At 51.2% G+C, this 21,851-nt stretch overlaps 2 protein-coding genes across 7 annotated transcripts; both read left to right on the forward strand.

Annotated features, from left to right (window-relative positions):
* On the forward strand, positions 1–9,885 carry RAPSN (receptor associated protein of the synapse). Of its 6 annotated transcripts, none has more exons than XM_057553800.1 (8): positions 1–394; positions 971–1,150; positions 6,339–6,497; positions 7,051–7,149; positions 7,227–7,349; positions 7,848–7,946; positions 8,927–9,126; positions 9,575–9,885. In XM_057553800.1, exons 1-8 carry the CDS (start codon positions 203–205, stop codon positions 9,645–9,647), a joined length of 1,125 nt encoding a protein of 374 aa, XP_057409783.1. In that variant the 5' UTR covers positions 1–202; the 3' UTR covers positions 9,648–9,885. The 6 variants fall into 6 exon arrangements, with proteins under 6 accessions (XP_057409783.1, XP_057409784.1, XP_057409782.1 ...); XM_057553799.1 differs by having other exon boundaries at positions 2–394; positions 971–1,309; XM_007181211.2 differs by having other exon boundaries at positions 4–394; positions 971–1,309; positions 7,848–7,901.
* A 4,953-nt stretch (positions 9,886–14,838) lies between these two features.
* On the forward strand, positions 14,839–20,947 carry PSMC3 (proteasome 26S subunit, ATPase 3). Its single transcript, XM_007181210.2, has 12 exons — positions 14,839–15,085; positions 15,356–15,439; positions 16,067–16,192; positions 16,639–16,743; positions 16,853–16,915; positions 17,183–17,320; positions 17,762–17,905; positions 18,029–18,177; positions 19,186–19,282; positions 19,508–19,653; positions 20,536–20,617; positions 20,763–20,947. Exons 1-12 carry the CDS (start codon positions 15,059–15,061, stop codon positions 20,871–20,873), a joined length of 1,272 nt encoding a protein of 423 aa, XP_007181272.1. The 5' UTR covers positions 14,839–15,058; the 3' UTR covers positions 20,874–20,947.
* The last annotated feature ends 904 nt before the right edge of the window (positions 20,948–21,851 follow it).

Consider the following 21,851-nt stretch of genomic DNA (forward strand, 5'->3'; position numbering starts at 1 on the left):
GGCCACGTGGCCCCAACTGGCAGGGACAGCTGCGGACGGCGGCCGGACCAGCTTTGTTCGCAGGGTGGCGCCTGCTCTCCATCCAGGCCCTGCTCCTTCTGGGGGCTCGGTGGGCAGCTGGCACCGTGGGCCCCCCGCCAGGAGTGTCTAGAGGCACAGAGCCACCAAGGTCTCTCTGGAGGGGGCTCGGGGCGCTGGGAGGATGGGGCAGGACCAGACGAAGCAGCAGATCGCGAAGGGGCTCCAGCTGTACCAGTCTAACCAGACAGAGAAGGCGCTGCAGGTGTGGACGAAGGTGCTGGAGAAGAGCTCGGACCTCGTGGGGCGTTTCCGCGTGCTGGGCTGCCTGGTCACGGCCCACTCGGAGATGGGCCGCTATAAGGAGATGCTGAAGGTGGGAGCGCCGCGGCCGGACTGGGAGGGTGGGGCCGGGGCGGGATTTCTCCCAGGCCTCCCAGCCCCCCTCCCGCCTCCTCAGGCTCCCCTGTATCCCACAGGCTAGTGGCTGGGGCCTGAGGCTCTGAACCCACTGGGTCTTGGCTTTGGATTTGGGCCTGTGGCCTTGAGCTCTGGTGTCTGAAGCTCTGAGACCGAGGTTCTCAGCCTCAGGGTTCAGGGAGCTGAAGGCCAGGTCTCAGAGTCGAGGTTCCAGCCTTCCTGTTTGGGGTTCTGAGTCTGAGCCTAGGGGGCGCTGGCTCCAGGTTTGAGGCTGGGGACAGGTGGGTGGTGGAGACTGCAGACCTAGGCTCAGGATGGAGAGGTGAAAGCTGTGGGTCTGGGTTTGGGAGGTGGAGGCTCCTGGGCTGCAGCTTCCGGGGCTTCTGGGACTGGGGAGCAGGGAACGCATCTGAGGCTGCGGGTGGACGCTCTGGGCCTGAGGCTTTGGGCTGTGAGGCTTGGAGGGACGGAGGCTCGGGTCCAAGGCTCAGGGTCCAGGCTGACGCTCCCGGCCTGCCACCCTGGCGGGCAGTTTGCTGTGGTACAGATCGACACGGCTCGGGAGCTGGAGGATGCCGACTTCCTCCTGGAGAGCTACCTGAACCTGGCGCGCAGCAACGAGAAGCTGTGCGAGTTTCACAAGACCATCTCCTACTGCAAGACCTGCCTCGGCCTGCCCGGAACCAGGGCAGCCACCCAGCTCGGAGGCCAGGTCAGCCTGAGCATGGGCAATGCCTTCCTGGGCCTCAGCCTCTTCCAGAAGGCCCTGGAGAGCTTCGAGAAGGCCCTGCGCTATGCCCACAACAACGATGACACCATGCTCGAGTGCCGCGTCTGTTGCAGCCTGGGCAGCTTCTACGCCCAGGTTAAGGTGGGCCCGGCCCCCCAGGGAGGGCGGTAGAGGCTCGGGCTCCCCGAGAGTCTCCCGTGAGCCACGCTCCCTGTTGCATCACCTCGTTCAGTTCTCCCATTTAGGTAGGGATGAGGCAGACGGAAGCCTGGGAGGGAAAAGACAGCCAGGAAGTAAAGACATGGCCAGGCAGGGCAGAGCCAGAATTCAAGCCTTGATCTGTCTGACTTCCTGGGGGGATGGGAAGCTCCTATGTGAGGACAGGCCGTGAACCTGTACTGCCACGTGTTTGCTGTGTGATCTTGGGCAAGTCACCTCTCCTCTCTGAACCTATGAAAGGAAGGAGAATGGAACCCACCTTACAGCGTGGTTGTAAGGATTCATTCATCAAATATGTACTGAGCATCTATGATATCGCAGGCACTGTTGGCCTAGGGTGCAGCAGTGAAAACAACAGACAAGTCCCTGGGTTCATGAACCTTGCATTCTAGCTGGGGGAGAAAGACAAATAAATGCAATCAGCAAATCAAGTATACAGCATGGTGGAAAGTGCCTAGGAAAAAGGCGAGCAGGGAAAGGGGGTTGGAAGTGCTGAGGATGACGTGTTGCAATTTCAAACAGGGTGGATGGAAGGCCTTGTAGAGGTGATGTCTGATGACTTGGAGGAGATGAGAGGGTGAGCCATGCAGAAATCTGGCAAAAGAATGAAAAAAAGGGAACAGTTAAAGCACAGCTCTGCCCTTGGGGGACCTTACCCAGTATGTTCCAGGAAGGATGGAGGCCAGCATGGCTGCAGCAGGTGTGTGAGAAGAAGGTAGGCGGTGGTGGGGTCAGAGAGGTAAGGGGGAAGGGAGATGGCAGATTGGGAAGAAACTGATGGGGTCAGTGACCTCAGGCTTTTGGTCCTGAGCATTTGCTCTCTTTCCCCCTAGGCATCTAGGCTGTGCTTGGCCCATGGGGGATGTTAGTGCCTGGCACATAGTGGTTGCTTAACAAATCCTGGAGAGTGTAAATGCTGAGGGATCAGAGGTGGAAGTATGAGGTAGTGAGAGTCATCCACGACCACACTGAGGATTTTGTTTTCAGCAACTAGATGTATGGGGAAGCCATTCAGTGAGATGCAGTAGGATTAGAGAGGGATAGGGGTGTTTTATAACCTCTTTTATTATGAAGAAAATTAACCATGCAGGAAAGCAGAGAGAATAATATAATGAATCTCCATATACCCACTACTTAGATTTAACGATTATTAATATTTTGCCATATTTGACTTACATATTTTTTCACTGAAGTGTTGTGATACAAAATTATAGACATCATGATATTTTACCCCGAAGTAATTCTGTATGCATTTCTGGAAAAAAAAAAAAAAAGACCATTTTCTGATATAAGGACACTTTCTTACATAATCACAATACTATTTATCACACATACCACAGTGAACAATTATCTCTTAAATTTCTCTACTTATCCTGAAAATATGCCTTTATCCTCGGCTTGTTTGAATTGGAACACAAACAAGAACCACACATTGCAGTGGTTATTATGTCTCCCGAGTCTCTTTCTATGGAAAATTCCTACCCTTCCCTTTATTTTCCATGGTTTATTGAAGAAGCCGGATTAATTGCCTTGTAGAATGTTCCATCTCTTTGTCTCATTGCTTCCTCAAGGAGTCATGTAAGTTGTTTCTTTGTCTCCATTACTCTCTATGAACTAGAACTTACATAATGACTTGGTAAGATTTAGGTCATGCATTTTTGGTGAGAATACTATACAAGCGAGGCTGCGTGCTTCATATTACATCATATCGGTAGTTAAGGGAGTGACCACCTGATCCCACTGTTTTCAGCTTTGCCGTCTTCCTTTCACGACCAGTAGGTTAACTTGTGGGGTGACACTTCGGCTGTGAATATTCAGTTCTGCAGCAACATTTTCCGTAATGGTTTGAGCATCCATTGATGTTTGTTGCCTGAATCAATTCTTTCATTTCAACTCTCATGAAATGGTGATTTCCAAGTTCTGTCATGCCTTCTGCAATTATTAGCTGGGATTTTTCTATAAGGAAGAACTTTCCCTCATTAATTGGAGCTAGTTGATTACTCTGAAATACAGTTCCTTAAGGAAAGGCAGAATAAATACTTTTTCCCTTCCTTTAATTACCACTTTCCAGAATAATGAGTTGATGTGATAGTTGCCTTCAATGATCACACTTACTTGTTTTGTTTCCTCTTTTTGGAGTATCGTTGTGAAATCATGGATTTAAAAAAATATTCAGTACTCGTCAGTCAGTTGCAATCATTGTTCCTTTTGATGCTCATATTATCTTAATTTTAGTCAGTGGAATTCTCTTCAATATGGCTCCTGTGTCCTTTTGACGAGACTTCATTTAGTCTTTGAAAGAAAGCATTCTTGTTTTCTGGCACAATAGCCTGTCCCACACTCATTTTGTGTACTGTCGTCCCTCAGTATCTGCGGAGGATTGGTTCCAGGATCCCCCAGGACACCAAAATCCGGGAATGCTCAAGTCTCTTATATAAAATGGTGTAGTATTTGCATAAAATCTACATACATTCCCTCCACCCCATACTTTAAATCATCTTTAGATTATTTATAATACCTAATACAATGTAAATGCTATGTAAATGTAAACTGGTGTGTGGCAAATTCAAGTTTTGCTTTTTCGGAACTTTCTGGATTTTTTTCCCCCCAACATTTTCAACCCTCGGTTGGTTGAGTTCAAGGATGTGGAACCCTCGAATACAGAGGGCCCACTCTATTTCCTGCTCCAAACCTGGAGCCAGCCATTCCTCCGGGTCCTTTTTTAGTAGGAAATGGTATTTAAAGACCAAACGTGGGCTCTCAGGATGCTCGTGGCTACTGTGTTGTTGTTGGTACTAAATCTCTCCCGTTGTGAGGACAACTGGACTGTATACTGATATTTCCAATTCAAATCCAATGTTTCAGGATTTGCCTTGATTCATTTCAGACTTGATTCTCTTTTCTCTTCGACAGAAAATCTTGGTTTCTAAATATTTACTTTATCCTACAAAGTACATAAAATAATTTCAAAAGACAACACCAATATTATCTTACTCAAAAAAAAAAAAATGACGAATGAGGTTTGATTTCTTTGCCAGTCTTTTGTCTTTATAATATATCCCACTATGGCTGAACTGTTCAAGTATATATTTTAAGGTCCTTTGAAATAATAACTTTTCTGTATGGCTATATTAATATATAACATATATAATATATAATATATTAATATATATTATAAAACAATCATAATATACTATGATATAATATTATAACATACCTTGATTGTATTATAATATATACTTATATACTTATGATTAGAATTGATTATAATATTAATATAATGATATACAGTTAAGGTCGTTTGTTTCCATTTTCTATTTTTAGGGTTTTTAAAATTAAATTTAATATTTTAAAGTCTGTAAAGCATTTACATGGCTTCAAATTAAAAAGTACATAGCAGGGACTTCCCTGGTGGTCCAGGTGAGACTCCGTGCTCCCAATGCGGGGGCCCCCGGGTTCGATCCCTGGTCGGGGAGCTAGTTCCCACATGCGTGCCGCAACCGAGAGTCCGCATGCCCCAACGAGGATCCCACGTGCCACAGCTAAGACCCAATGCAGCCAAAAATAATTAATTAATTAATTAATTAATTAATTAATAAAAAGTACATAGTACAAATTAAGTATGTTAGGAACAGGTTTTTATTAGGGTTACTGAGAATTCTCTTTTGGTCATATTAACTTGTTAGATATTAAATAAAAATTCAAATAGGTTTTCTACAAAAAAGAACAGAGAAGTGGGGCTGTAGCTAAATGGGACATGAGGTCAAAGAAGGTTATTTGATTTTTATTTTTGTTTTTGTTTTCAAATGAGATAAGAAATGCCAGGCTGTGATTTTACACTGATAGGAATGATTCAGTAGAAAGAGACTGGGGAGAGGGTTCCAGAGCCCACATGGAGGGGGTCAAATTTAATTTGATAGGAGCAGGGAGTAGCAGGAAGGAGGCAGAGTGGGAACAGACCTGGTGGGTTTGACGGATAAGGTGGATAAGGGAGCTCCTCTCTGATTTTCTTCTCTTTTTTAAAAATAATTAATTAATTAATTAATTTATGGCTGCATTGGGTCTTTGTTGCTTCACGTGGACTTTCTCTAGTTGCAGCGAGCGGGGGCTACTCTTCGTTGTGGTGCGCAGGCTTTTCGTTGCGGTGGCTTCTCTTGTGGTGGAGCACGGGCTCTAGGCGCGCGGGCTTCAGTAGTTGTGGCGCACAGGTTAAGTAGTTGTGGCGTGCGGGCTCAGTAGTTGTGGTGCACGGGCTTAGTTGCTCTGCAGCATGTGGGATCTTCCTGGACCAGGGCCCCTGCATTGGCAGGCGGATTCTTAACCACTGCGCCACCAGGGAAGTCCCTCTTCTGTTTTCTTAATGGTGCATAAGGTGAGCTCATGTGCTCATAATGGACACGTTGAGAAGACATTTGGAAGCTTGAGGAGAAAGAAAGGGTGAGAGGATGATTTCTTTGCCTCAGTGAGTCTGTCCCAATGTTCTTTGAGCTGACTGTGCTGGTAGTCACCGAACATTCAGTGATGACTGGGTGCCAGGAGGCAAACTCCAGTGGGGTTGGAGTGGGCTCTGATATCCCCACCACCACCCTTCTGTGTGTCTCTGAAGCCGAGGGGCCCAACTGGGACTGGGTGAGTGGAGAAGCCAACTGTATTTTCTTCCTTCTCATTCATTCGTTCGTTCATTCATTCAATAAATACTTACTGTGCATCTACTAAGTGCCAGGAACTGTGCTAGGCTCTTGCCATACGTCGGCAAACCAGATGAAAACCCCTGTGTTCATGGAGCCCACACCTTTGCACTGGCTGTTCCCTCTGTCTGGATCACTCTTTCCCTGGACACCAGAATGAATGAATGAATGAATGAACACGCAGTGGAGCGCTCCTCTTAGGGGCAGCTCCTGCCACTCAGTGCGCCCCCTCCCATTCCACCCCCTCCCTGTGTCCCCTGCAGGACTACGAGAAAGCCCTGTTCTTCCCCTGCAAGGCTGCAGAGCTCGTCAACGACTATGGCAAAGGCTGGAGCCTCAAGTACCGGGCCATGAGCCAGTACCACATGGCTGTGGCGTATCGCCTGCTGGGCCACCTGGGCAGTGCCATGGAGTGCTGTGAGGTGGGGCAGCAGGGAAGGGGGGCAGCTAGAGGGTGGTAGTGTAGGCGGGGTCTGGGCCCAGGGCCTCTTTCTGCCAACTCAGCCCACTGAGGCCCCCAAGCCTTGCCCCTGCCCCCTCTTCTCTACAGCTGTGCCCCTGAAGGATGTGTTTGTTCCCCAGTCCCCCTGCCCCAAACCTCATTCCCTTCTAGTCTGTTTTCAGGGGAGGGCACTTCCCTCTGCCGCCCACCCCTGCCAGAAAAAGTGCCCTTCTGGGGCACTTTAAGTAGGAAGAGAGCCAGTCTCTGGAGTTCCACTGATCTGGGTTCGAATCCCAACTTTGCCACTTAATAACCTGGTGACCTTGGTCAAGTCACTTCTGTTCTCAGAGCCTCAGTTTCCAGTGCTGTCAGACCTCAGTGGTTCAGTGCATGGGCCTCAGCACCATGAAGGGTGTATTGGGCTCTGAGGATGTTGGAGACCCTGGACTGCCCATCAGAGGGGCCCAATGGGTGAAGGCACCCCAGTGGTGGGGGGCAGACGAGCAGGTCTGAGTGACCGGCCTCTGTCACAGGAGTCTATGAAGATTGCACTGCAGCATGGGGACCGGCCACTGCAGGCACTCTGCCTGCTCTGCTTTGCTGACATCCACCGGAGCCGTGGGGACCTGGAGGTGAGGTCACCGGGATGCAGGGGGAGGTTGGTGCGAGCCTGGCCTTGCCTGACTCCACCCCTGACCTGGCTGTGCAGACAGCCTTCCCTAGGTACGACTCTGCCATGAGCATCATGACCGAGATTGGAAACCGCCTGGGGCAGGTACAGGTGCTGCTGGGTGTGGCCAAGTGCTGGGTGGCCAGGAAGGCGCTGGACAAGGTGAGGTGGACCCCTTTCCTGCAGCCCCCAGCTCTCCCCAGTGCTCCCACTTGAGGCCAGTAGGTCAACCAACAACTTGTGGGTTTGGTTCTGGGCTGGACTCTTTCAGACACTTTGTCTAACATCAGCCTCACCCCAGTCCCATGAGGCCAGGGGATTCCAGATCATTTTCCAGGCTCAGAGAAGGTCCATGACTTGCCCAGTCTAACAGCTAGTAAAGGGCCAGGCCTGGGGTTTGCACTCAGGACATTTTAACTGCCTCCTATGATTTCACGACACCTCGTGAAATAGGAATGTTCTTCCCATTCTATATCTGAGTAAACTGAGGCAGCTCTGGTGACTGTACCCCAGCCTTTTCCTCTTACCTTCACACACAGGGCAGCTGCCCAGCGGTGCTGCCCTCCCCAGACCCACCCCTCTCTACCCCTTCCTTCCCTGTGAGCCAAGGCCTCTGTCAGACAGCTCTGCCTGCAGCCCTGGCCTGTGCTCACCTTCCAGGCTCTGGATGCCATCGAGAGAGCCCAGGACCTGGCCGAGGAGGTGGGGAACAAGGTCAGAACTGAGTCCGTCTGCTGGGTCTGGAGTCAAGAGCCCAAGGTGGGATCTTGGGTGCGTGGGGAGGCCCTCCTGAGCCTGCTCATGCCCTGAGCCCCTCCTGATCTCCAGGAGCTGCCCCCATCATTCCCAGACCCTGGCTGTTTCTCTTCCACCCAGAGAGCACTTCGGAGGGCAGGGCAAGAATTCCATAGCTCAGGGGATATCAGAATTACTCAGAGGTGTCTTGATGGTCATTAAAACTCCTAACAGTGGCCTCCACTCATACAGAGGTGGGCATCACAGGGCTCTTCTAGGTATCGGTTCCAGGCCTCACTGGCTCCCTGCAAGGTGGGTACAGCAAGCCCCATTTTACAGATGAGGAAAGTGAGGCTCAGAGATGTGCTCAAGGTCCCACACCTGGTAACTGGTCTGTCTTAACTCCAAAGCCCGTGTTCCTTTCATAGTATATGTGGCCTCTCCAAATTTGATAATCATATCCAAACCTTTAAATGTTGAAAATAACCTCAGTGTTTCTCAAAGTCTTCTAGAAGATGTGCATTTCTCAGGGATCAGGTGTACAGTCCAATTAACATGCCAGATATATGTGCCTTGGCTGGATGATAGCTGCTCCGGTTTACTCAGATATCGCAGGCTCTTCAGAAGTGCTGATGAGCTGTGTGTATTTAATTAACAAAGACAGGAAAGAAAATTAATTATTATGAAGTCAGTGCAGCAGGTTTGGTCAATAAAATCCTTCAAAAACATGGAGTCCCCAGCGGGTTCTAGGAGTAAGGATCACCCATCTCACCTACCTCCTTTCTGTGTGAGGGGAAACCAAGGCCCAGAGAGGGCAGGACGTTTTTCCTAGGCCCACCAGCAAGGCAGGGATGCAGCCAGGACAGGACCCCTGTGTACTGACCACCCAGTGGCCCTGTGGGGACAGCTTCTTGGGCTGGGCAAGGAGGGAAGCAGGGCAGCTGCTCACTAGCACTGACTTGTCTCATCCCCACGTCCCGCTCTCCTGGCTGCACCGGCCCCAGCTGGGCCAGCTCAAGCTGCACTGCCTGAGCGAGAGCATCTACCGCAGCAGAGGTCTGCAGCGGGAGCTGCGCGCCCACGTCGTGCGCTTCCACGAGTGCGTGGAGGAGACAGAGCTCTACTGCGGCCTGTGCGGCGAGTCCATAGGCGAGAAGAATAGCCGGCTGCAGGCTCTGCCCTGCTCCCACATCTTCCACCTCAGGTGAGTGCCCCGCCGGTGGGCACGAGGCACTCGGGGCCTCTCTGGGGCCTCGTCACAATAGTAATACGAACAGCGAAGACTTACACAGTGCTTTCGGCATCCCATGCCTGTTCTAAGCGTTTCCTATTAACTCATTGAATCCTCCCAGCAGCCCTATGAGGTGGATATTCTATTATTCTCCCCAAAGAGGGCCAGAGAGGCATCTCAAAGGTCATGGGATTTAGATGCCCAGGGCCAGAGCTGCCTCCATCACAACCTCCTGACTCCCAGCCCAGGCTCTGCCCTGGAGGCCTCCCCAGGCAGAGTGCGAGGGGCCAGCAGGGCTGCTGGCAGGAGCCTGGGGGCTGTGGATACCTCCTGCACCTGCAGAGGAGGGGGGAGGAGAGAGGGCCAGGCCCAGGATCGGAGGACAGGCCCGCTGAGTGGACAGGGCCCTTTGCTTCCCAAGGTGCCTGCAGAACAATGGGACGCGGAGCTGCCCCAACTGCCACCGGTCATCCATGAAGCCTGGCTTTGTGTGACCCCATCAGGTTGTGGGCTTCTGCCTCGCCTCCCCTGCTTCTTCTCTAGCCTCACGCTGGAGGCCGCCCTGACCAGCTGCGCCTCCAGTGCCTGTTTACTCCTGGGGCAGCCTCCAGGGCCTCCTCTGGCCTCAGTCAGGGCCTGGGGCCTGCCCACTGCTGCTCCTCCAGGCCCAGCTGCCCTCCCCCACCCCTTTGTACTTTGATCTTTACAGAAAAATAAACTGTTTGTACCTGGTCCCAGCAATTCTGATTTTCCCTGCCCGAGGTCTGACGGGTGGAGGAGAGTGGGAGTGAGGTTCCCCACGTGAGCTTCCTCAGACACACGTGTCTCTGTGCCCATATGTAGGAGTTCCTCCAGCTGCCCTTCCAGGTTTTGGGGCTGCCACCGTGAGCCAGAGGCAAGTTACCGCAGGTGAGGAGCACCTTTAAATGCTGACATGCAGGGCTGGAGAGGAAGATGTGATGAACAGTAAACATAGTAAACCAGCAACGTAGAAAGCCTGTTAGAAAGATGTTATGGACGGAATTGTGTCCCCCAGACTCATGTGTTGAAGCCCTAATCCCCATCATGATTATATCAGGAGACAGGGCCTTTAAGGAGGTAATTAGGGTTAAATGAGGTCATGAGGATGGGGCCCTAATCCGTTAGGACTGCTGTCCTCATAAGAAGAGGGGGAAACACCAGAGAGCTTTCTCTCTCTCTGTGCTGCACAGAGAAAAGACTGAGGACACAGTCTTACTGCAACCATCTGCAAGCCAGGAAGAGAGGTCTCACCAGAAACCTGATTTCCTGGCACCTTGATGTTGGACCTCCCAGCCACCAGAACTGTGAGGAAATACATTTCTGTTGTTTAAGCCACCCAGTCTGCAGTATTTTGTTATGGTGAAACTAATGGCAAAAACTAGCAGACTAATACAAAAGTGATAAGTGCTTTGGAACAGTAAAGAATAGAGCAGCATTCCTCTTCCTCATCTTCATTCCCTTCTCTTCTTGTCAGTCCTAAAACCATTAGGTGGGACAGAGCAAGACAGGCATCCATGTGGAGGGGTGGCCTGGTGTGGGATATCAGAGCCCAACTAGGTGAAGAGAGTGTCCACACAAGGGAAGCCCCAATGTGGGGAGATAGAGCCTGTGTGGAGAGAGAAGGGTCCCCACACACATGGGTGCCTCATCCTGGAGTGTAAGAGCCCAAGTAAGGGGAGAAAGGAGTTCACATGAGGACAAGGCCTGGTGCTGGGTATTGGGGCCGAGAAAGGTGAGGCAGACATCCATGCAGGTGGGCAGTCTGGGAGCTGGAGCCTGAACAGGGCAAGGAGGGCAGCTATGCACAGGGCAGCCTGGTGTGGTGTGTCAGAGTCAGAGCAGGGTGATGAGGACACCCTGGAGGAGAAAGGCCTAGCATAGGCGCCTGAGCAAAGTGAGGAGAGCATCCACGTGGTGGTGGTGGGTGGGATGTGGTCCAGTGCAGAGTGTCAGAGACCAAGTCAGGTAAGGGGGGCAGCTGGCATGGGCTGTTGGGGCCTAAGTGGGCTAAGGAGACACCCAAGTGGGAGAAGGTTGGGTGTGAGGTGTGAGAGCTTTCTTTCTTTCTTTTTTTTTTAACTTTTTGGCAGAGCCACGTGGCTTGTGGAATCCTAGTTCCCTGATGAGGGAGTGAACCCGCACCCTCAGCAGTGAAAGTGCAGAGTCCTTACCACTGGACTACCAGGGAATTCCCTGTCAGAGCTTGAGTAGAGCAAATAGGGCATGCACTTGGGGCATTTGGATTAAAGAAAGATCTGTGCCTGGAAGGGAGTGGCAATGAGAATTTGATTACATAGAAGGGTTGATCAAATAAGTAAACATATTAAAGGTAATGGGTGACAGGTCACTATGGAAGAAGAGAGTTACAAATAAGGAAAGGGAGAAAACCAAAGGGACCAAGTCATATTGAATTGGAATTGTAGAGATTAGTGTGAACTATTGGATTTCTAAATATATAGCTTAATAGAGAAATAAATACAGTTACAAATGTGTGTGTGTGTGTGTGTACGCAAACACTCGTGCCTGGGAGTGACATGCCAGTAGCAATGAGCACATCTAGCGCCCAGATATTGGCTTCTAAATACCATGTTCCACTAATAGAACCAAGACTCTTTGGAGAAATGGCTGATTCTAGGCCTGGACCAGGGAAAGTACAAAATGAACCTGGAATATCTTATGTCAGAAAGCAAAGAAAGCTGAAAGAATGATGAAGATAACCCAAAAGGACACAGGAGCCAGAATGAATGGGCTCCCACTGGCCCATTAATAATGACTGTCTTAATCAGCTCAGGCTGCCATAACACAATACCATACACTGGGTGGCTAAAACAATTGAAATTTATTTTCTCACAGTTTTGGAGATTGGAAGTACAAGATCAAGGTGCCAGCAGGGTTGGTTCCTGGTGAGGCCCTCTTCCTGGCTTGCAGACAGCCACTTTCTCACTGTGTCCTCACATGGCGTTTTCTCTGTGCTTATGTATAGAGAGGGAGAGAGCAAGATCTTCCTCTCTTCCTCTTCTTATAAGGTCACTAATCCCATCATGAGGTCCCCACCCTCATGACCTAATTGAACCCTAATTACCTCCCAAAGGTCCCATCTCCAAATACCTTACATTGAGGGTTAGAGCTTCAGCATATGAATTTGGAGGTGGGGATACAAACATTCAGTCCACAGCAATGATTTATTGGATAAAACAAGAATCCATACTGATGTAAATAAATAAATGAATAAATTAAAAATTTGATGAAGAAGAATGGGATATTTACATAGTTCCAAAGTACTTCCCCACAAAATACTTATTAATTTCAGGGGGAAAACAGTTGACCTCACAGTGGAGAATGTTTGCAGATACGAGATTAATCAAGTGAGAAAGGTTAACATCTCCAGTAATGGGACAAAATGAAATCAACTGCTACCTGAATGAATGGAGTGAGAAACTCAGCATCTCTTTTGTGATAGTCCTGCAAAGATGAATCACCTGAATGTAAAATCATGAGGAAACACCAGATAAACACAAATTTAGAAATATTCTACAGAGTAACTGTAATCTTCAAAAGTGTCAAGGTCATGAAGCCAAGGAAAGATTGAGAAACAATTCCAGATTGAAAGAAACGAAAGAACTACAACTAAATACAATGCCTAATTCTGGTCTTGATTCTGGACTGGATCCAAGTCCGGATCCAGTATGTCCTTTAATGCTGTGAAGGACATTATTGGGACAATTAGTGGAATTTGAATGGAGTCTGAGGATTAAATGCTAGAAACATATCAAGGTTAACTTCCTGATATTGAAGGTTGTATTGTGCTTAAGTATGAAAATGTCCTTGATTGTAGGAAATTCCCACCAAAGTATTTGAGGTGATGTGGTATCCCGTCAGCAATTTCCCCTCAAATGATGCAAGAAAAAAAATTATTTGCACTGTATTTGCAACTTTCCTTTAGGTTTGAGATTATTTTCAAACTAAAAATATATAATTAAAAAAAAAAAAGAGCAGCACAGGGTAAGGGGTTGAGGAGCGTGGGGACAGGAGGGACCCAGCAGGGCAGGCTGCAGCATTAAAAGGCTGTGAGTGTGGGTCTGGATGAGAAGGAGGTATTTGAGCAAAGACTTGAAGGAGCAAAGGTAAGGGAGTAAAGCAAGAAAATATCCTGGAAAGAACATTCCAGGAGAATGGAACAGAGTCCAAGATAGGAGCTGGCCTGGCCTGGTCACGGAGCAGCAAGGAGCCCTGTAACTGTGAGCAGGGAGGAAAGGAGTGGGAGTCGAGGTCCTGGAGAAAATCGTGGGAGAGCAAAAACCTGCAAGCGCCCTGGGCCTTTGTAGGGACCTGGGGCCGTTGTAGGGACCTTGGCTTTTACTCTGAGTGAGTCTCGCAGCTGCTGCAGGGTTCTGAGCAGAGGAGTGACATGATCTGATGAGGCTTTAAAATAATTCCTTTGGTTGCTGTGTTGAGAACAGACTACACAAGACAACTGGCCTGGATGCTTCAAAAATGTTGATGTCATGAAAGACCAAAAAAGGTTGGGGGGCTGTTCCAGACTAAAGGAGGCTAAAGAGACCTGACAACTGAATGCAGTGTATGATCCTTGACTTGATACAGGATTTTTTTTTTAAAGGCTGTAAGGGATGTTTTGGAGATGACTGGAGAAATTTTAATATGGATTATATATTAGATATTATTGCATCAATATTAAATTCTTTAGGTATGACAATATATTATGCTATAATGTGTTGTAGTTACGTATTAGAAGGTCTTTACTCTTAGGAGACACAAGCTGAAATATTAGAGGTGAAGTGTCATGCTGTCTTCAACTTACTTTGAAATGGTCCAGAAAAACACACATACCCAAACAGAGCAAAAGCAAATGCAAAATGTAATCAATTAGTGAATCTAGGTGAAAGATATACAGGCACTCGTCTATTCTCTCAACTTTTTAATATATTTAACATTTTTCACAATAACAGACTCTAAGAAGTATATTCATCAGGGTTCTCCTGAGGAACAGATCCAATAGGAGTCATATATAATATATATATAAAGAGATTTATTATAAGGAATTGGCTCACACAATTATGGAGTTGGGAAATCTCCATGGTCTGTAGGGTACATTAGCAAACTGGAAACCCAGGAATGCTGATGGTTTAGTTCCAGTCTGAATCAGAAGGGCTGAGAACCAGTAGAGCTGATGGTGTAAATTCTAGTCTGAAAGCTAGCAGACACAAGACCCTATAAGAGATGATATTTCAGTTCAAGTCCCAAGCCTGGAAAAGACCCATGTCCCAGCTCAAGGCCGTCAGGCAGGAGGAGGTCCCTCTATCTAGGGTGATGGTCAGGTTTTTGTTCTATTCAGGCCTTCAACTGATTGGACGAGGCCCACCCACTTTAGGGAATCCCCTAATTCCTAACTGGGCCAGATTTTGAGGTTGAAAACCCCCTTCAAAATCACCCTTTCAGTTACCCGCCAGATTAGGACTACATTTCCCAAGGGCCCTGCGGAGGGCTCTCGTCTTTTCTCCCTCCCCTTTCCATCTGTTATCCAGGCCCCGCCCCACAGCTCGTGCCAGCCAATAGCGAATTGGCCTCTCGCGCCGGCACCAACAGGACGAGGGCGGGAACGTTTCAGGCTCTGTGGGGGCGGGTCCTGCGGCCTCGGCTTCATCTTTTAAGTCGGAGAAGCAGTTTCGCTGTGGTAACTGGCTCAAGCTAATTCCGCCAAGAGTCAGGACTTGGAGAAGGAGTCTGGCACTAGTCAAGAGCAGGCGTGAGGAGAGATAATATTAACCTTTCGCCCCAGCTACTGCCCAGTCTGATCTTCGGCCTTCTCCTGCAGGAGGTGAATCTGCTGCCGAAACTCGAGAATCCAGTGACTCGGCAGGAGAAGATGGCGACCGTGTGGGATGAGGCTGAGGTGCGCGCCGGGAGAGCTGGGGGCCGTGGAGCCGGGGCCAGTGGAGAGACGCACGTGGCGGAAGCGGAGGCGGTGGTTGGGGGGGGGGGGGGCGGTTCGAGGTCTAACCCGGTCCCGGGGTTGGGACCGCTTGGGTTGTGGGCAGGCGTCCCGACTCCTCCATTCTGGTTTTATGGGCGGGGAGTGGGCTAATTGAGGCTGTGAGTGGGCTTAATCACAGTCCTGAGTTAACTGCCCTGACTTTAAGAAAGAAAAATTTGTTTTTCACAGCAAGATGGAATCGGGGAGGAGGTACTCAAGATGTCCACAGAAGAGATCATCCAGCGCACACGGCTGCTGGACAGTGAAATCAAGGTGGGCGCACAGCCCCTATGGCAGGCAGTGAAGCCCGCACACAGCAGGCCCTGGTGAACCACCTGCCTCGCTCACGTCGTTCTCGGCCTCCCTAGACGAGGCGTGGGGACCGCGGTTTCCTTCTTGGACCAGGAAAAAAGAAAACTAAGCTTTAAAAGGGACCAGAAGAGGGACAGGGTGACGGGAAACCAGGCCTGAGAGAAGGAATCATCAGACTGCCTTTCCCAGCAAGGTCTTTAAATATTCCTCTCAAGAATCCTTCTTTTAGGAAATCCCCATTTTACAGATGAGGAAACTGAGGCTCAGAGAGTTTTTGTTTGTTTTACTGTGGTGAAGTACGCAGCCTGTAACAAAAGGCAGAACCTAAAATTTGTGTTTGCGTGACTCAAAGTCTTGCTCTTTTCCCTTTAGTACAACTAATACTTCACCAGGAGGTTTCCACACTGGCCTCCTGTTCTGACCTCTGCTGGTTGTGGACACAGGCGCTGAGCATTCAGAGAGCCTTAGGGCTGAGTAAAGGGGGGCAGGAGGGTCCCCCAGGCAGCCTGGATAAGGCTCACCAATTACAAGGCCCTAGGATAAGCTGAGCTAAGGCTGAATATTTGCCTCCAATCACCCTCATCCCAGATCATGAAGAGCGAAGTGTTGCGAGTCACCCACGAACTCCAAGCCATGAAGGACAAAATCAAAGAGAACAGTGAGAAAATCAAAGTGAACAAAACTCTGCCGTACCTGGTCTCCAACGTCATCGAGGTGTGTGTGTATGTGGAGGGGAAGAGAGGGGTCAGTGGGGCTTGGGACAGCCTGCAATGGGCCCAGTGGGGAAAGAGGGGGTCAGCGTTTTGAGGCCTAAATTGCATGTAAGAGCTAAACCTCCTAGGGTTTCCTCTCCAGTGTGCATTTCCAGGGAGATATATAGGGCCTGAAAAAGCCTTGGAAGCCTCACATGTTTCCTTTTCTACTGGTTATTTTTCCCTGGGGGTAGATGAGCTCTGTGCAGAGAAGCAACACCTGAGCAGAGATCTTACTAATCTGGTTTATTAACCACACCTTTGCTGGGCTCAGGGCTAGTCTGAGGAGTGAGGTAGGGATGGCCAGCCCTGCCAGTGTTGAGATTGTCTCAGCCTCAGAAGCACTGGGCTCTGGAGAGTTCAAGGAGCTGAGCTGGGCCTCTTGATCTGAGCTTTTTCCTTTCGCAGCTTCTAGATGTTGATCCCAACGATCAAGAGGAAGATGGTGCCAATATTGACCTGGATTCCCAGAGGAAGGGCAAGTGTGCAGTGATCAAAACCTCTACACGACAGGTGAGGCTGGCCCAGCCGCAGGAGAACTGAGGAAGGTGAGGGGTGGATGCGGGACAGGGAGCCTTACTGAGGGCAGTAACTGAGGCTGCACCTGGAATCTTTCCTACAGACATACTTCCTGCCTGTGATTGGGTTGGTGGATGCTGAAAAGCTGAAGCCAGGAGACTTGGTGGTGAGTGGTGTCCCTGAACCCAGGCAGGGCTTTTCCAGCGAGGTTTCTCCCACTGATTAGCTGAGCCCCTGCCCCAGGCCCAGGTCATTGTTGGTCCTGAATGTCTGCAGAGCGGCCTGCAGAGTCTGAGAGCATGTCTGCCTGCTCTTTGATTCTTGTGTTGCCCACCCTCATATCTTTCCTTTCATTCTGTAGACACCTGTCACCCAGCCACTTAGGTAGGCCTTGAGCTGAGACAAATCTGAAGTCTTCGTGCTTTGTCCCCAGGGTGTGAACAAAGACTCCTATCTGATCCTGGAGACCCTGCCCACAGAGTACGACTCGCGTGTGAAGGCCATGGAGGTGGACGAGAGGCCCACAGAGCAATACAGTGACATCGGGGGCCTGGATAAGCAGATTCAGGAGGTGAAGGAAGCGTGGCAGCCTCACTAGCCTTTTGTATTTCTCTACTTCAGTGACCAGAGCACTTTCCCCCAGTGTGCGTCTTATCCTCATAGCATCCTAGGGAGGCAAGGAGGAGACCATGTAACAGTTTAGGAGACTGAGATCTCCTAAACTGAATGACTTGCCCAGGATCACAGAAGGTTAGGGCCAGAGCCAGGACTGGAACTCAGGCTCCTTTTTCTTGGCCTAGTGTCTTTTCTGCCATATCCATCTGTTCCTGGGGAGTCCATAGCCAGCCTTGGTGGGAGTGAGCATTCTGTGTCCTCTGGATGTGGGGGAAGGAGAGGGCAGTGTCTCTGAATTGGAGTAGGAGGGTTACAGATAGGGGTTGAAGCTATTCAGGGTTGGGCTGTAGAAGCCCATAGGGCTTCACTCTCCTCACCTAGGACTTCTTCCTGGCAGCTGGTGGAGGCCATCGTCCTGCCAATGAACCACAAGGAGAAGTTTGAGAACTTAGGGATCCAGCCTCCAAAGGGGGTGCTAATGTACGGGCCCCCAGGTACGGGGAAGACCCTGCTGGCCCGGGCCTGTGCTGCACAGACCAAGGTGAGTGCTTTGGGAGGGATGAGGAGGAGATGGGCGGGAGCTAAAGCTCTGCCCATGGGCTCAAATCGAAGGGGCTTCTCATCGTGCCTTTGGCCTGATCTGTCAACCCCACCCCCACCCCAGGCCACCTTCCTGAAGCTGGCTGGCCCCCAGCTGGTGCAGATGTTCATTGGGGATGGTGCCAAGCTCGTCCGGGATGCCTTTGCCCTGGCCAAGGAGAAAGCTCCATCCATCATCTTCATCGATGAGCTGGATGCCATCGGCACCAAGCGGTAAGGGGGTGCTGAGTGCCACCAAGGGGATTGTTCTCAATTCCAGCTCTCCCACCCTGTTCCCTGCTCCCCCTGGGATAGTGGCAGCTCTATTCTTGTGGTTGTACTTCTTAAATTCTCTTCTAACTGGCCTCCCTGCTTCGTTTCTTTTCCCCTGACCATCCTTTCTCCTCACAGCTGCCAGCATGTTCCTTTCAAAACTTCACTCAGCTGCACCCACAGTCCCTCACGCAAACAGATCCTGCTTTCCCTTCCGGGGCCTCCCCATTGCTTCTTGGGATAAATGCTGGGCTTGCCGTGGCCTGCAAGGCCCCCATGTGGCTGCCCCTGCTCCCCTCCGGCTTCCCCTTCCCCTTCCCCTTCCCCTTCCCCGTCCCCGTCCCCTTCCCCTTCCCCTTCCCCGTCCCCTTCCCCGTTTCCCCGTCCCCGTCCCCTTCCCCGTCCCCTTCCCCTTCCCCGTCCCCTTCCCCGTCCCCTTCCCCTTCCCCTTCCCCTTCCCTCTGGACTCCCTCCACAGTGTCCCCTCAGTTTGCAGGCCCTGTCTGGTGGGAGAGATTTTGCACCTGCTATTTCCTCTCTGGAATGTGTTTTTCTTTTTCCCTTGTTCTCCATTGGCTGGTTGCCCAGCCGATGTGTTTTCAGCCTTCAGATCTCAGCCTGAGGGACACTTCCTCAGGGACGCTTGCCTGGGCTCCCTGTTACGTGCCAAGTCTGGGCCAGATCTCTGTACTTCTAAGTTTTAGCTCAGATGTGATGACACGTTCATCAGGGGCATAGGCCAGGCAGTGGGTTTTGCTCACTGTTTTATCTTAAGCCCAGCACCTGATCCCAGGAGTTTCTTCAGTCCCTGACACCATTTCTGTGCTGGTCCCTGGGCTGGGGGCCCCAAGTTGAGTGAGACTTTTCCCTGCCCTGGATGGGTTGGGTTGGGCTTCTGGTGGTGGAGGAGGGGAGGGCTCTCCCTGAGCTGTGTCCTCACTGGTGTGTTGGGCCTCCTGCGTGCCCCAGCTTTGACAGTGAGAAGGCCGGGGACCGGGAGGTGCAGAGGACGATGCTGGAGCTTCTGAACCAGCTGGACGGGTTCCAGCCGAACACCCAAGTGAAGGTGAGTATTGTCACTTCACAGGTGAAGAACGTGGGGCTTAGAGGTCAGGGGATCTTCTCTGTCATCTAGCTGATGGAGCTAGAATTAGAATTGGGGTCGGTCTTGAATATTCCCTGCCGTTTCATGTGGACCCTGAGCTACCTCTTTGCCCGTCGTGGCCATGACTATTGCCTGTCTGTGAACCCTTCCTTCTCAATTCAAGTTTCCGCTTCTCCTGTTGCTCAGGTAATTGCAGCCACTAACAGGGTGGATATCCTGGACCCTGCCCTGCTCCGCTCAGGCCGCCTGGACCGCAAGATCGAGTTCCCGATGCCCAACGAGGAGGCCCGGGCCAGAATCATGCAGATCCACTCCCGAAAGATGAATGTCAGGTGAGCAAAGACACGAGCAAGGTGCTGCGACCTGAAGGGGCAGCAGCAGAGCCGTCTCTGTCCTCTTTGTGCTGAGCTTCCCCAGGCCTAGGTTCTCCCCCTCTCCATGTCCCTCTCACACAGAGCGCTGTTCCACGTGCGGGCCTCCGTTTCTCCCCGGGTGCCTGGCAGGAAATCGTGCTGGGGCCGCGGCCCTAACTGAAGGTGCTCTGCTCCTCTGAGTCCGCCTGCACCCCCCCCCCCACAGCCCTCCCCCATGATTGGAAGGTGTGCAGGCTGGAGGCCCTGTTTCCTGGCCACCCCTGCCCCAGCAGATGAACGCAGCCCAGCATGGCCCAGGGCAATCCTGCCAGGGGCCAGATGGACCTGGGTTCAGATCTGTGTGACCATCAGCAGGTGGCGTGACCTCTCTAAGCCTCAGTTTTCTTATCTGGGACTTGGGGATAAGGGCTCCGACCTCACGGGGTTGCAGCAATGTCAAGTGCAGTACTTGGCGCATGAGATCAGTAAGTGGCAGCAGCAGTGCTGTGCTGATGCAGGGCCCGCGCTGCTTGGGAGGCAGAGAGATGGCTCTTTTGTCTCCACAACCTCCTGTTCCCCCGCCTCAGGCTGAATTCCCGAGTCTCAGGTGCAGACTTCTAGAATGCTAGCGCTCAAGAGACACTAGAAGTAACTTGGTCTAATCTGCTTTGACCTACCTCCGTTCCTCTCCCCCTCTTGTGTGGAGAAGAGAACAAGGCACAGTGGGGAAGGGACTCGCCACTCGCCTGTGATCACGGCGAGTTGACCTCGCTGCTTGATGGAGGCACGTGGGAGGACGTGGGCTCCTCCCACCCGCTCCCCGTAAGTAGCTGAGTCCTGTGATACCTCTCCACCTCGCAGTCCTGATGTGAACTACGAGGAGCTGGCCCGCTGTACAGATGACTTCAACGGGGCCCAGTGCAAGGCCGTGTGTGTGGAGGCGGTGAGTGTGGGCTGAGCGGGTGGGTGCTTCGTGCCTCCTCCCCTGCACAGGCTGCTGAGGGGAAGAGGCTGAGAAGGTGGAGGGCTCTGGGAGCCAGGCTGGGGGTCTGGGGAGGTGCCCTAGAGCCTGTCTGTCCTGGGTGTAGGGCATGATCGCGCTGCGCAGGGGCGCCACAGAGCTCACCCACGAGGACTACATGGAGGGCATCCTGGAGGTACAGGCCAAGAAGAAAGCCAACCTGCAGTACTACGCCTAAGGGGTCGCCTGCCACACCTGTTCTCTGGCCTCTTGCTGGTTAAAATTCGTAATAAAGGATGGTTTCAGGTTCTTGCCACCTGTCTGGCTCGCCTTCCCTGGGCTCTGGGTAGAGGAGTGGCGGCAGATGCAGGAGGCCCCTTCCCCAGGTGCTGCTACTCGAGACAGCCGGGGGCCTCAAACGCCTTGTCAGGGTGAGGCCCTCTTGGAGGGGTGGGTGTGTGCCACAGCTGTTCCCCGGGGTCTTCTGCCTCTCCCGTCATGTCCCTCCAGACCTCTCTCTCCACCCTCCCTGACCTGCCTCTCTGAGCTTTTGTGGCCTGTGGTGCTGCAGCTCTAGTATGAGGGGCATGAAGGGAAGCCAAACTAGTTTTTCCCTTCTTTTTTGAATTTTGGTCCTCTGACCCCAGGCCTTGCTTCCTTATAAAGCCCTGGCTCTGGGTCTTTGCTCCCTTGTTTCCTGGCCCCCAAGCCTCCTGTTTCTCTATACGTTCCTTTTAGCTGTTGGCCCGTTTCCTCTGGCTGAAAAATGAACGTTGAGCAAGATCTGCTCTGAGAGCCCTTCTAGGCCTCAGCGTGGTCATGCTGTGTTCTCTCCCACCCCCAGTTCTGCCATCAGGCCCCATATCCTGTCAGCTTCCTTTACCATCTTGCTGGTCCTCTTCTACCAGCCTTCCAGCTCCCCGACCTGGAATCTGACCTAGTGGTTCACTGTTCACTGAGCGCTCACCCTGAGCCACATGCTATGCAGGTCGTGTGCATGATTTTATCTAGTTAATCACAGTAACTACCAATAGGGTAGCCCCACTTTATAGATGCATTTCGAGCAACTGGGCCAGGATTGCACAGCTCTTAGATGGCATAGCTAGGCTTCAAACCCAGGACTAAGAATAAAGCCTAGTTTATGTTGTGCTGTCTTAGCAGCTTTAACCACCCCCTGAATGGCCTTTCAAAGCAGCAGCCCTTTAGAACTCTCCAT

This window comes from Balaenoptera acutorostrata, chromosome 9 (assembly GCF_949987535.1).
Source record: "Balaenoptera acutorostrata chromosome 9, mBalAcu1.1, whole genome shotgun sequence".
NCBI classification, from domain to species: Eukaryota; Metazoa; Chordata; class Mammalia; order Artiodactyla; family Balaenopteridae; genus Balaenoptera; species Balaenoptera acutorostrata.

What these genes read in the sequence shown, in the direction of transcription:
- RAPSN (XM_057553799.1), top strand. Translation starts at nt 203, where the DNA reads ATGGGGCAGGACCAGACGAAGCAGCAGATCGCGAAGGGGCTCCAGCTG. An exon ending in GGAGCCGTGGGGACCTGGAG is followed by an intron (nt 7,150 to 7,226) that starts GTGAGGTCACCG and finishes CTGGCTGTGCAG; the next exon opens with ACAGCCTTCCCTAGGTACGA. An exon ending in TCTGGAGTCAAGAGCCCAAG is followed by an intron (nt 7,947 to 8,926) that starts GTGGGATCTTGG and finishes CACCGGCCCCAG; the next exon opens with CTGGGCCAGCTCAAGCTGCA.
- PSMC3 (XM_007181210.2), top strand. Translation starts at nt 15,059, where the DNA reads ATGGCGACCGTGTGGGATGAGGCTGAG. An exon ending in TCAAAACCTCTACACGACAG is followed by an intron (nt 16,744 to 16,852) that starts GTGAGGCTGGCC and finishes TCTTTCCTACAG; the next exon opens with ACATACTTCCTGCCTGTGAT. An exon ending in TCCCGAAAGATGAATGTCAG is followed by an intron (nt 19,654 to 20,535) that starts GTGAGCAAAGAC and finishes TCCACCTCGCAG; the next exon opens with TCCTGATGTGAACTACGAGG.